At 40.3% G+C, this 13,008-nt stretch overlaps 3 protein-coding genes across 9 annotated transcripts; 1 reads left to right on the top strand and 2 right to left on the bottom strand.

Moving 5' to 3' along the window:
* The first annotated feature begins 255 nt into the window (after nucleotides 1-255).
* LOC137945307 (putative glutathione peroxidase 7, chloroplastic) lies at nucleotides 256-4,479 on the top strand. Of its 7 annotated transcripts, XR_011110979.1 has the most exons (6): nucleotides 256-547; nucleotides 948-1,120; nucleotides 1,339-1,400; nucleotides 1,766-1,832; nucleotides 1,926-2,093; nucleotides 4,207-4,479. XR_011110979.1 is itself a non-coding variant. In XM_068791142.1 (5 exons), exons 2-5 carry the CDS (start codon nucleotides 1,380-1,382, stop codon nucleotides 4,234-4,236), a joined length of 264 nt encoding a protein of 87 aa, XP_068647243.1. In that variant the 5' UTR covers nucleotides 256-547; nucleotides 1,339-1,379; the 3' UTR covers nucleotides 4,237-4,479. The 7 variants fall into 7 exon arrangements, 2 of the variants coding, with proteins under 2 accessions (XP_068647243.1, XP_068647244.1); XR_011110977.1 differs by lacking the exon at nucleotides 948-1,120; XM_068791142.1 differs by lacking the exon at nucleotides 948-1,120 and having other exon boundaries at nucleotides 1,788-1,832.
* Nucleotides 4,480-5,547: 1,068 nt separating this feature from the next.
* LOC137946783 (putative leucine-rich repeat receptor-like serine/threonine-protein kinase At2g24130) lies at nucleotides 5,548-8,682 on the bottom strand. The gene is made up of 2 exons (XM_068793085.1): nucleotides 6,129-8,682; nucleotides 5,548-6,019 (listed from the first exon to the last, which is right to left on the bottom strand). The coding sequence occupies exons 1-2, from the start codon at nucleotides 8,680-8,682 to the stop codon at nucleotides 5,598-5,600; spliced, it is 2,976 nt and encodes a 991-aa protein (XP_068649186.1). The 3' UTR covers nucleotides 5,548-5,597.
* Nucleotides 8,683-11,020: 2,338 nt separating this feature from the next.
* LOC137945306 (putative leucine-rich repeat receptor-like serine/threonine-protein kinase At2g24130) lies at nucleotides 11,021-12,398 on the bottom strand. The gene is made up of 2 exons (XM_068791141.1): nucleotides 11,945-12,398; nucleotides 11,021-11,744 (listed from the first exon to the last, which is right to left on the bottom strand). Exons 1-2 carry the CDS (start codon nucleotides 12,321-12,323, stop codon nucleotides 11,329-11,331), a joined length of 795 nt encoding a protein of 264 aa, XP_068647242.1. The 5' UTR covers nucleotides 12,324-12,398; the 3' UTR covers nucleotides 11,021-11,328.
* Between the last annotated feature and the right edge of the window lie 610 nt (nucleotides 12,399-13,008).

Genomic DNA, 13,008 nt, shown 5'->3' with positions numbered 1-13,008 from the left:
CTCGAATTCAGTTAAAATTATTACACTCGAGCTCGAGTCTTAAAAATTTAAATCAAACTTGGCTCGAAGATAGGCTGGGCTCCCCTAGAGTTAAACTAGTCTCATTTTATCTCAAAAATCGAATCAAAGCGAACCGGAACCGAGCCGAACATGAGCCGCTCGCGAACCGGCTCGGTTCGATGTCACCCTTCTGCTTCTTCCACACCTGCCACTCCAACAGCCGAGCGCTCTTAATCTTCGTCGCCGCTCCAAAAACTCTCAGATGCAGATGGGTTCAATGGCTTTCTCCACTACTCTCTTTTGCGGTCCGACACTTGTTCATGGCCCCTCGCAGAGCAGTTCCACATGGGTGCCTTCTCCTGCTATGGCCTTTCGGGGATTTTTTACTATAATTCCACGTGGATTTTTGAAATCGTCCTCTTTAGACAACAGATTTTACCTTAACTCCTTGCAGTCTTCCCGATTCTTGTCCAAGAGGTGGAGGGCTGCAGGCGTTGCATATGCAACTGCGGCTAAGGAGAAGAACGTCCATGATTTTAATGTGAAGGTAACGAATTGCATTTGTTTTAGGTTATGATAGTTGAGGATTTTCTGAATCTATTTTTTTACGCTTTCTACACTCGAAAGCTCCTGGAATGATTCTGTTAATCGGGGTCGCGTTGCCAGTTTTTGATTTCTGCCCTGAACATTTCGAGTTGCACTTTTTGTGTTTTTTTTTTTTTTTTTGTGAAATGGGTCCGAGTATTCCTCTGGGATGTGAGTTTTCATATTTAAGTGGAACTCATTCTTGCAGATAAAGAGTTTTTCTTCCTTTATTCTTACCATTCTCTGTTAATTATAAATTCTTCTGATGAAATATAGAAGGAACCTTTTGTGCTTGCAGTATTCAGTGGGTACTTGTGGGGTTCATTCGTTTCCCTACTGAATTTGTTTGGTTTTCGTGCAAGAATATTTGAGCGATTTACGTGTGTAAGAAGGCGTTGAAATGTCAAAATCTATATGTAGTGATTTTGGTACCTCTAAATTGCGAATTTATGATGCCGGATATTGATGGAAAAGATGTTCCTCTGAGCAAATTCAAGGGAAAAGTCCTCTTAATTGTTAATGTCGCATCAAGATGGTAAATTTTCATTCTTTGGCTTGCGTTTGTTTGCTGTGTACTTAAGTTTTTTTTTTTTCCATTGTAGTCATTGAGATTGGTGTGCAAGAACTTAGAGCTTTCTTATCATCTCTTCATTACTTTTTTTCTTTGGAAGGATTTTTCATGTCTTCTTCTGCATGGTATTACTTATTGCGATCCCCAAGTCATAACTCGGTCAATTTTATTTTGAAATCCAGTGGTTTGACTTCGTCGAACTATTCGGAGCTCACCCAAATCTATGAGAAGTACAAATCTCAAGGTGAGTGAACCTTCTGCCAGATGAAATCCTCTCTTTTTGGGCATTGAGAATGTTCCATTGGTTGTTATTTGTTCTTTGGTCTTTCTGGTCAAGGATTAAAATGCATGCAGGGCAATTTCGATGGAGATAAAATATCTAAAAATTATGTTCATTTCCCTGTTTATATCACTTAGACTGGTTGATTTTTAGCTGACTTTAATGTGGGTTTTAAAACCATTGTCAAGTCAAATCAGTTTGAACCGAAAGTAAATCGCCTACCAAAGAAACATACTTTCAAATTGCTGCCATTCTTCGAGTTGATACACTGATTCCTTTATGTAATCTTTATTGCAAGTTTTGAGATTCTAGCATTCCCTTGTAACCAGTTTAAATGCTGACATAAAGCAGTTTGCTTGCACAAGGTTTAAAGAAGACTTTCCAATTTTTGATAAGGTAGTTCAACTGGCCCTTCTTTTTCTCTAGGTAGGCTGGGAGCTTTCTCTCTCTCCTCCACCCACTAGTTAATGGAATGCTCTTCTGTGATAGGTTGATGTCAATGAAATAAACACAACTCCAATCTACAAGTTTTTGAAGTCAAGTGCAGGAGGGTTTTTGTGTGATGTGGTAAAATGGAACTTCGAGAAGTTCTTGGTGGACAAAAATGGCAAGGTTGTGGATAGATACCCGCCTACAACCTCCCCCTTCCAAATTGAGGTATTTCCCCTTGATAATGCTCTACACTAAAAATGTGGTGGTGCTTTGAGAAGTGTAATGTACTCTTCAACAGAAACAATCTACATTAGGGGTGGGCATAGGCCAATTCGGTGTTGGGTTTTTGAAAAACTTGAACCCAACTTTGATAAAAACCCAAAAGAAAACCCCAAACCCAGAACCCAACCCCAACCCAATCCCTCATTCCCGCAACCTGGCCCATCCGCGCCTTGTCCCTGTAACCTGGCCCATCTCTGCCCCATCCTCGCCCATTCCAAGTAAATTTGTTCCATCCTCAAACCATCTCTGCTCCATCCTGGTGTCCCAACCCCATCCCTACCCATTTTAGGGTTTAGGGTTTAGGGATGAAACCTGAAACCAAAACCCAGGGTTTTCAGGTCAAGTTGGGTCGGGTTTCTTGCAAAACCTAAACCAATGCCTACCTCTAGTCTAGATGAAAATTTTTAGATTGGAAGTGGAAAACATGCTCCTCTCAGTTGATCTCAATTAAGTCTCTACTAAGCTACATGACTCTTTTTTTAAGGTTGGAGGTACTTATCTTTATAATCTGCAGCCTTTATTACTACCCCCCTCCCCTCTCCAAATAATTTTGTTGGTTGCGTTGAGTTTTTGTTTCAGATTAAAAGCAAAAACAATATTTTAGATTTGTTAATGTACAAAGGGATTTGGTCCTGGAAGCGCCACGACCATAGATACAATAACAAAGAAAAATTATAAGAATTCAAGTCATGTGAGGTAATATCTTCAGTTTGTTTCTCTAATTTGATCTCTATGTATGGACTTGATTAGAGCCTTGAATGACTTGGTAGGTGCACTACAACTTCCCTTATATGAGTAGCTTTAGTTTTATAACTAGTCTCCACGTAGTGTTTGATGAGGAAGTTTGGTCTTGTTTTGCTATAGTGGTCCAAATATGGTAGCAAATCAATGACAAAATTGATTATTTTTTCTACTTTTACTACATAAATCTGACAGGACTTCAGGCTAATTTGAAGTTTGAGGCATTGAAATGGATGACGAAGTTGCTACAAAGTGTCTACTTGTTGCAAGCTCTATGACGACTTCAAGGAAATTTTGACAGGGTTATGACATGATTCCAATATTTTTAGGGATCTAAAGCTCCAATAGATTTGTCCAACTTTTTTTCTCCTCCAAAATCTCTCCTTTAACTTATACTATGTCTCTATTTATAATTTGGTAGGTTTGGTTTAACCACCCACTTTTCTCTCTCTTTTATATCTCATTATCCCCTTGACTAGCCACACATATAAAGAGAGAAAAACACTTGCAAAACTTTGTTCTCTTCCCATGGAAGCATAACACCTCATCTCACCTTTTTTAAAACAGTGTCACCTCTTTTATTTAAGTGGAACTTTTCTACAAGGCTACGTGTCATTGATGTGTCGCCTCCTTTGCTTGGGTAAAATTTTATTGCAACACTATATGTCGCCTATGTGGTGCTTAGGCTTAAGTGACTTTCTCCTCTAATCTGATTTTGGTAGTCTCCTTATTCAATCCGTTTCATCTTAATCATTGATTTAGCTATGATCTTAATAGTTGATCCAGATTTTGACCGAAACATTGGTTTTGGCAAAAAATCTGTATTAGAGTTTTGATTTTAGTCATTGGTCAATTTTTAGTTAAATTCCTTCAATCTTGAACGTTGATCAATGTCAACGATCTCGACCATATCATCGATTAGGTTTTAATTTTGATGATTAAAATTTTCATTCTAACAAGATTAGTCAATTTGTTGTCAAATTCTTTCAATATTAGACGTTGATCAATGTCAACAAGTTGGACCGTCAATCAGTTCTAAGTTTTATGATTAAATCTTCATTCCTACAAGATTATATCAAATGTAACCATAATTACTCCGGGAAAACCTAAAGTGAAGGTAAAACCCAAGGTCCATTCGCTTCAGATTTGATTACAATTATGCTTTACTTGTTATGCATTATTTAAGTACATCTTTGTGACTAGCAGGTTGATGGTGGTGGGAACAACTTAGTCATTACCATTGATCCCTCTGTTTGAGGGAAGTCTTGTTATTCTCGCTTTACTAATACATTTTATCTGTTTTTGGTTGGTACAGAAAGACATCCAGAAGCTCCTTGCAGCATGAGTATGGCATAACACCCGTGTAAGTGTGTATATAGCAGGCTATTGTGTAAATACCAACCAGAATGTCGAGTACTTCCCAAAAGTTTGCTGCAAAATCTTGTTAGAGAAATTTGCTTTTTGGCAATTAATCCATTTTTGTTCTTTTTGTGGGCTTGGTGGGAGTGTCAGTAATATCATAGGTGACAAGCCTTAGGTGCTTTATTATTTATAATTTTACAGCATGTGACCCCTGCTTACTAGATAACCCTATTACACCTTGTCGATCTTCATCATCTTCCACATTCAAAATCTTAAAATGGTTTTGCTGTGAATATGAACATTTTATGGATAGAATCATATTTGAAGGGCTTCCTATTATGAATAGATGAAAACAAATCCAAAAAACTTAATAATACCACCAAAAACAAGCATTTTTGTTCTCAGTGACATATGTGTTTGAGCCTTCAAAATGCAATATAAAATAAATACTCATTTCTTCCATACTGCACAAGGAAAAACATGAATTTAATTACTAATTTTGAATCAAATTTATTGAAAACCATAACCCAAAAAATTCCAAAGTAAAAGGTGATATCTCCTACGATAGGAGCTTACCCGCTGTAAACCGGCTGTGATTGTGAAATGTTTGCATCAGGTTGACACCCAAAAACAGAGAGAAGAAAAGTGAGTAACTCATCTTATCAACCTCACACGTCCCTTCGAGCTTTACCTTCTCCTCGTGATTAAAGATGAAGCTGCGGAACTTTGAAGAATAGAAAAAGGGCTTCTTTTGGTGAGAAAAGTGGCTCTAACCTTTTTGTTTTCTTGTGAGGGGTTGACTTGTTGGCCTTCCTATTCGACAAAGGAATGGTACACAATTCATTAACAGTAGTGATCTTTCGTCTCCTTTAAAGATCAATCGCTTTGTTTGGTTTGAACCAGTAATCTTGATGAGGCGATTTATGTCTTAGGTGAGGTAGCCTTTCAGGTCATATCCCATTCACTTCTGTCTTTAAATCTATGACGGTGCAATTTGAATTTGGTCCCTTCCAATTCTTCTACTGCGCTGTTTTTTTCTTTTTTCTCTGTAAACTCATTTTCCTACTTCAGTTCAGAATAACGATTTTTTAATTTTTTTTAAAAACCTTAGCATTATAACCCAGCAGGCAAATGCAAAGCTTCAAACTGTGAATAGGGAACCATTTCTGCACAATGAACTGAAAATTGTAAGCACTGAAAGGAGTTTTACGTTTTTTCCTTCAACCAGCCTTATAATTTCCTGCCAAGTAGCTTGCTTCTGCTTGTTGCTTGGTAGACATATGATACTCCAGAACATGTAACAAAAATATGATTACTCACTCAACATGGACAATCCTTAGAAGTCTAGTTCTCATAACCTCCTATAACAGTAGAAGAGGACGTCCCCAGTGAAGATGCAAATGTAGCAGTGGTATCACCGGAGAGATACCGCTTTAGTCGAGCCAAATCATCTGCTGCGTCGACCATGATGGGTCTAGTCGAAGGAGCCTCTTGTGTGCAAAGAAGACCCAACTCAATTAGTTCAACTAATGCTACTTCCCACATGCTTCTAACTTCTGAGCTTTGGTCCCATGAAGCTCTCAGAAGAGATGAATCTATGACCTTCTCTAATCTGCCATGATAATGGGTCTTAACCCATCTTATCAAGCTCAGACAACCATTGAAGAACTCGTCTGTGGGTCTCTTTCCTGTGACCATTTCCAGTACCAGAACGCCGAAGCTGTACACATCTCCCTTGGTAGATGCAGCTCTTCCCAACCCATACTCTGAACTACCACGTAACGATAAAACATCTTGAGTCAGAGTTAAATATCCTAGTTAATTATCAGAGGTACCGCAAATACGGTGTGCAGAAGAAGAGGAAGATATCCGTACCTGGAGCAATGTATCCAACTGAGCCACAAAGCAGATTCGTAGTGGAGTTTGTACTGCTTTCAGAGTTCATATTTCCCTCCTGATCAACAGTCATAACCAACCTCGCAATCCCAAAGTCCGATACAAGGGCGGTCATATCATCATTAAGCAAAATATTACTAGGCTTCAAGTCACAGTGAATGACCTGAACAGGAGAGTGGTGGTGCAGGTAAGCCATCCCTTCTGCAACATCACTGCAAATATTCACCCTCTCAATCAGACTCAAGCTTGAATAACGCGTGCTGTCTCCATAAAGATGACTCTCAAGGCTCCCATTAGCCATAAAGGGAAGAACCAAAGCCTTGAAATCGGGCAAACTACACGCAGTCACAATTCTCATTAAGTTTCTATGCCTGATTTGCTTCAAAATTTGACACTCCCTATTAAAGCTTTTGGTAGAATTCCCACCTTGCACTTGCAAGACTTTCACTGCAACTACATTTTCACCGTTAAAGACTCCCTTGTAGACCCGTCCAAAGCTACCGGATCCTATCAGTCTACTCTCGTGAAATCCTCCTGTAGCGTCTGCAAGTTCTCTGTAAGTGATCCTGGGGTGAGTACCTAGAACAGGGGTAGTTTTACTTCGAGCACCAGCATTTTTTCCGAACCCATACTTTCTGATCCTTCCGATTGAAACCACGCAGCAAATTGTGAGAAGAAAAACAGACACAGAAACAATGCTGACAAGAATTGCTAAGAATTTCGTCGAGTATCCGTCATGTTGCTTCTTAGCATGGCAGCTTGAGAGCTCAGCAGGAAAGCCACAGAGACCTTGATTGCCCTCAAATGAATTAACTGTAAAAGAACTGAAAGGACCCCCTTTTGGTATCGATCCACTCAAGTTGTTAAATGAGAGGTCAAGCTCAGCAAGAGTGTTACAATTCTGAAATGCTGCTGGGATTTCACCACTAAGCTGATTGTGTGAGAGATCCAACCACTGTATGCTAAGAAGATTTGCTAAGGATCCTGGAATTGGGCCTGCCAGAGCGTTGTGAGAAAGATTTATCAACTGAACAGCTAAGCATCTACCCAGATTGGTTGGAATTCGGCCACTCAAGTTGTTGGAAGACAAATCTATTGCTTGAACCTTCTCCATTTTACTGAATTCTTCAGAAAGTGTTCCTCCCAGGACGTTGTTTGACACATTGAAATATATTGTAATATCACCCAAACCTGCCACTTCTGCTGGTATGGAACCAGTTAACCTGTTATTGGACAAGTCCAGTATCTCCAAGTTTACACTTCTGCCAAGACTTGAAGGAATGGTTCCTGACAGCATGTTATCATTAAGAACGAGCTTCCTTAGTTGAGTAAGGTTCGCTATAGAGCTTGGAATGGGCCCTGTTAGTTCATTCATGGACAAATCTAACAGACCCAGGTGGGATAAAGCCCCTAAAGCAGCTGGAATTACACCAGTAAGAGAGTTGTTTGATAAACAAAGCCTTTCAAGCTTGGGTAAAAGAGACAGCTCTGGCGGGATGGTTCCGTCCAAACGGTTGCTAGATAAGTTCAAGAGGGTTAGATTAGACAAATTGGCAATATTTGGAGGAATTGCACCATGGATGAGATTATCTTCAAGATGGAGCTCTGAAAGATTAGTATGCAGACGGCCAATAACTAAAGGTAGTTCACCTCCAAGAGTGTTCGCAGCCAACTCCAGCTCCCGCAAATGTGTCAAATTTGCAATGGAGGTGAAGAACGGAGCAAGGTTTGTATTGCTATAATCACTTGAAAAGCTATTGTCTGAAAGATGAAGAGTTTCTAGCTGAAACATATATCTGACAGGCCATGAAGGCAAGGGGCCTGTCAAATAATTAAGCTCAAGATCAAGATCTATCATACTAGAGGCATTAGAAAGAGATGGTGGAAAGTAACCACTCAACTGGTTCATGTAAAGGTTTAGAGTTTGAAGAAGCGGCAGGTTGTTTCCAATCTGAGAAGGGATGACACCAGTAAAAGAATTGTTTGAGAGGTCTATATACTGCAACCGAGTACAGTTACAGAAGAGTGAAGTTGGAAGTCGTCCTTGCAGCTGGTTATTGCTAAGATCAATATAACGAAGTCGAGTGAGCCGCCCAAGGCTCTCTGGGACTTCATTCTGCATCTCGTTTCCTCTCAGACTGAATTCATCCAGACTAGCCAATTCCCCAAATTCAGATGGGATGGGTCCACAAAATGAATTCTCAGAGAGATCAAGCTTTTTGAGGTAAGTGAGGTTAGATAAATATGGTGAGAGAATTCCGTGAAGATTGCTACCTGCAAGAATGAGATGAATCACTCGCGTGCCATTTGAATCACAAAAAACTCCATTCCAGTTGCAGACATGGGTATTCTCCTTCCAATTTTCAAGAGATTTTCTTGGGTCGGAGCTTATGCCTTTCTTGAATGCTGTGAGAGCAGTTTGGTCAGAAAGTAGTCCTAGAGGTTGTTGGTGAGCATGGAGAGGAAGCACATGGATGAAAAACAGAACTGTGCAGAGGAGAAGTTGAATCATGGTCATGGAAAGATGATCCATTTGTACCTCAGCGTTGAGTAATGGGGAAGAAGGTAAGAGTGTAGACACTGGAGAAACTACATCATCGAAGGAAGACTAAGGGAAGGCAATTGAATAGAAGATAACTGAGAGGAATACATCATACGGAATCTTAGGCCACCGAGCTAGTGGGACTGTAAGTGATGATTTTGTTTCTAAAAGTGGAAGCATCTGTTAGAATTTGCAGCAGAGGTGAACTAGTGGTTTTGAACCTCAGCACATACCCTACATTATAAAACCCCACTAAACAACCTTTCATAATGAGATAAGATAGAAGACATCTTGAAGCTTGGGACTCCAATTCCCTCTATGGAACCCAAAGATATTCCTCTTTTTAAAGAGCATCCACAAATGATCATTGCGAATTACATCAAGTCAAACTTCCATACTTGTAAATTATTGATTGTCTTTTGGGATAAAAGAGCAGTCCCGTGTTGATGTAAGAATGAAAAAAATCTAAACATGCACTCACTCCTACATTGGCTGTTACCCAAAACATTATCCACATTTAGGAGTTACAAATAATAGATTAAAGATGAAAAAGTCCCTGTGCATGTTTATTAGATATTTCTAAGTTTGTCTAATCTTTTTGAGGTATACTTGGACCTGCTTTAATGCTTTTGGGGTAATATCATAGATCTTGGTTTTGAGTGCCATGACAAGAAGGCTCTGATTCAGCTTTGTACCGTTTTCTATTGATTATTCCATTCAACAAAGTGGAACGATAAAAAAGTTCTCTTTCTAATAAATAAATTGCATACAAAACATGTTGCGAGTTGGTCGCTGCGTTAGCAATCAAATGGACTGCAAATCATTTGTTCTGCTTTCTTCTAAATTTCCCAATATATTAGAACTTCATTCACCATTTAGTTTGCTGGATCTCAGCGTAACAACCTCGTCAAAGACTTGACAGATTCACCATTTTTTTAGAGAGTACCCCAAGAAACAGCTGAAGCTCCGATGCTTCTCATGTAGGCCCTTGCCCGAACACAGAGGCAAGAGAAGATGCTCTTCAGCATTATTAACTTGCTATCTGCTTTCCAACTTTCGTCGGTCTTCCATGGACATGATCTAAGGAGTCTAAAGACGAATAAATAGTTGTTTTCAGAAGCAGGAAAACTGTTTTGAAAAAAATAAAAAGCTAGTTATCCAAAGTGTACCTGAACTTTCCGCCAGTAATTCCAAAGCTAATGAGTTTTCGCTAGAGAAGTAAAACACCACGCAAAAACACCCCTTCTTAGCAATTGGTTCCATACTATAAGATAAAATAGCTTCTACATTTTAAGGCTGCATGAACAAGCCAAGATCTCAAGCCCTGCAGTATGCTCAAACAAGGTTCCAACAGCCTAAGGTGCTTAAATTGTTATTAGGATTCCCTGAAATATATAAGTAGCAAAGCCTCTGAAACAGGAGACTATGGTTGGTCTCTTGAGTTGGATACCATTCACCCCTATTGAACAGCTCCTACCTCTGTTTTAGAGGCTCTAGCCAATTGCATTAGTGATATTTGGTTTCGTTTTACTTAGTGGATGCCACTCGTAGAGCACTTCTACGGTGAAGAGCTCAGAACTGACATGACAAGTTATTCAGCCTACAGCCAAAAATTACAGACACTCAAAAACCATAACAGTCACTGTGTGATCTTCCAGTCTCCGGGGTAAAGGTGACAAAGAGGTGATTAAATGGGGAACCGGCCTGACTTGGGGATGGGTTCTCAATCATGCCCCGAGGAACAGGGACGGGGTTTCACAAAAATCTGCGCAGGATTACAGGAGGCAGGGGTTCCACTTTCACCCATTCTACTCAGCGAGGATGGATGATAGAGGAATGGGGGAGGAGGGTGATGTATAGCTGAATTTCGATTAGATAAAACAACTTGCTGTGGCCTGTCCATGTAATCAAGAAAGGTACTGCCATAGGCCTGGTTGATGTTTAGAAGCTGAGTAATCAAGAACTTGCTGTGGCCTGTCCATGTTCGGAGATTCTGTATAGACTATAGGACATACACGATTTATCACACACGGGTATGGATCAAAGTTAACTAGATCCATAACCTGCAAATACTGAAGGTGATATTATCTGATGTTGAGGTGATCGCCCCTTGATTTCTCCATCTAACCAAATGAATGAATAGACAGTCGGACAAAAAATATCATGGTGAATCATGGCTCTCCCCACTCAATTACTTGGTGTGGAACGAACACAACCACACAAGTCTAGCTATCTCTGCTTTTGCCGCAGAGATTGGCATTATCTTCTTACTATTAGGTATAAATCGTTAAGTAAGCACCTATCAGTAGCCGACTAGGCTTTTTGTACCACATTCACCGTAACAAATGGTGTCACCATCATGAAGAACTCATCACCACTCACAAATGAGCTTGTCTTTCTCTCAATAAAGTGACCAGACACTCTCTCAATATGGCTTTACAGAAGTTTGGTGAATGGTCTGCAACCGGTTTCCCTTGTGCAAGATACTAAATTAATATTCCAAGGACTGAAAACTGCAGTTAGAGTTGAAGGATTGCGAATTCATGTTGTTTTGCGTAATGTGAGTCTTGTTAAACACAAGGGCAGCAGGTAAGTGAAGTTAAAGGTCTCAGACTTTCAACCTGTTCAGTCTTTAGTTTAATCCCCACCAATAACAGAAGAGGAGGATATCCCCAAAGAGGAAGCAAAAGTTGCGCTTGCATCACCTGCAAGATACTTCTTGAATCTAGCCAAGTCGTCCGCGACATCAAGCATCGTAGGTCTCACAGAAGGGGCCTCCTGTGTGCAGAGGAGGCCTAACTCGATCAGTTCAGCCAGTGCAACCTCCCACATGTTTCTGTCTTCAGGGTTCTCATCCTTTGCAGCCATTATCAACAAAGAGTCAATCACTTTCTCCACCCTCCCATGATAATGGCTCTTCACCCACAGATGCAAACTCAACCCACCAACAAACATCTCATCCGTGGGTCTTTTTCTTGTCACCATTTCAAGCACTAGGACTCCAAAACTGTACACATCGCCTTTAGTTGTGGTGCTTGATCCAAACGCATACTCTGCAAAAGAGGGAAATCAGTTATTTTCAAGATTGCGCACCGTCCATGGTGCTCCTCTCATCCCAATCTTTCCTCATAAAGCAGACACCAGCTATTCTTGAAAAATGAAAGAACCCACCAATGGTACTCTGACATTTTGGTAGTCCTCTGGTCATTAATGGGGAACACATATTTCAATCTAGAAAGTGAACGGAGGGTACCTGGTGCAATGTAACCAATGGAACCACATAGCAAATTTGCTGTAGAATTACCCATACTGTCAACCCCTCCATTTCCGCCAACGTTCATCACCAATCTCTCGATCCCAAAGTCAGAAACCAAGGCAGTCATATCATCATCGAGAAGAACATTACTGGGCTTCAGATCACAGTGGATAACTCGAGCAGGAGAGTACTGGTGTAAGTAAGCCATTCCTTCAGCTATGTCACTGCAGATGTTCACCCTCTGAACTAAGCTTAGACAGGAAAAATCTGAACCTGATGCAGCAGGATAAAGATGGCTCTCTAAGCTGCCATTTGCCATGTAAGGAAGAACCAATGCTATAAAATCTGGCAGACTGCATGCTGTTATAATCCTCATTACATTTGCGATGCCTGGTCCTCTTCAATACTTCACATTCTCGATTAAAGCTCTACGTGGAATTATTGGTTTACAGGTGTAAGACTTTGACTGCAACGATTGTCCCATCCAGCAGAGACCCTTCATAAACGTGTCCAAAGCTGCCTGAACCTATTAATCTTCCTTGATCAAATCCTTCTGTTGCATGGGCCAGCTCTTGGTAAGTGATTCTGGGGAAATTAAGCTTCAATTCAGGGGTTGATTTGTTCCACTTGGAATCTTTCTTTGTGAAAATTTTCCATTTGATCTTCCTATAACCCAGAAGGCAACCCAGAATTAAGAATAAAAAGGAAGCAGTTACAACAGAAACAATGATGATAACTAGGTTTGATGGATGAGGCCAACGTCCTCGTCTTCGACAATTGGGTATGCCAGGAACTTTCCCACAAAGATGTTCATTGCCAATAAAGGAGAGATTTGTGAGGGAGGAGACGAGACCCATGGGTATTGGTCCACTGAAGTAGTTGAATGAAAGGTTCAACTCCTTAAGGTTATTACAGTCATTAAGGCTACAGGGTATCTCACCTGATAAAGAATTATGAGAAGCATCCAACGATTCCAATCTTCGTAACCTGCCTAAGGATTTTGGCAGCTCGCCTTGGAGATCATTGTGGGAAAGATTGATCTATCTGAGACGGACACGGAC

Source organism: Aristolochia californica, unplaced genomic scaffold, assembly GCF_029961685.1.
Source record: "Aristolochia californica isolate CCGP_79_NKW_82.1479 unplaced genomic scaffold, dmAriCali1.0.hap1 SCAF_12, whole genome shotgun sequence".
NCBI classification, from domain to species: Eukaryota; Viridiplantae; Streptophyta; class Magnoliopsida; order Piperales; family Aristolochiaceae; genus Aristolochia; species Aristolochia californica.
Note: the sequence above shows the minus strand (reverse complement) of the source record. Positions and strands in the feature narration are given on the sequence as shown.

What these genes read in the sequence shown, in the direction of transcription:
- LOC137946783 (XM_068793085.1), bottom strand. Translation starts at nt 8,682, where the DNA reads ATGGATCATCTTTCCATGACCATGATTCAACTTCTCCTCTGCACAGTT. An exon ending in AGTTGGATACATTGCTCCAG is followed by an intron (nt 6,020 to 6,128) that starts GTACGGATATCT and finishes GTGGTAGTTCAG; the next exon opens with AGTATGGGTTGGGAAGAGCT.
- LOC137945306 (XM_068791141.1), bottom strand. Translation starts at nt 12,323, where the DNA reads ATGAGGATTATAACAGCATGCAGTCTGCCAGATTTTATAGCATTGGTT. An exon ending in CATTGGTTACATTGCACCAG is followed by an intron (nt 11,745 to 11,944) that starts GTACCCTCCGTT and finishes CCTCTTTTGCAG; the next exon opens with AGTATGCGTTTGGATCAAGC.
- LOC137945307 (XM_068791142.1), top strand. Translation starts at nt 1,380, where the DNA reads ATGAGAAGTACAAATCTCAAG. An exon ending in ACTTTCCAATTTTTGATAAG is followed by an intron (nt 1,833 to 1,925) that starts GTAGTTCAACTG and finishes CTTCTGTGATAG; the next exon opens with GTTGATGTCAATGAAATAAA. An exon ending in CCTCCCCCTTCCAAATTGAG is followed by an intron (nt 2,094 to 4,206) that starts GTATTTCCCCTT and finishes TGGTTGGTACAG; the next exon opens with AAAGACATCCAGAAGCTCCT.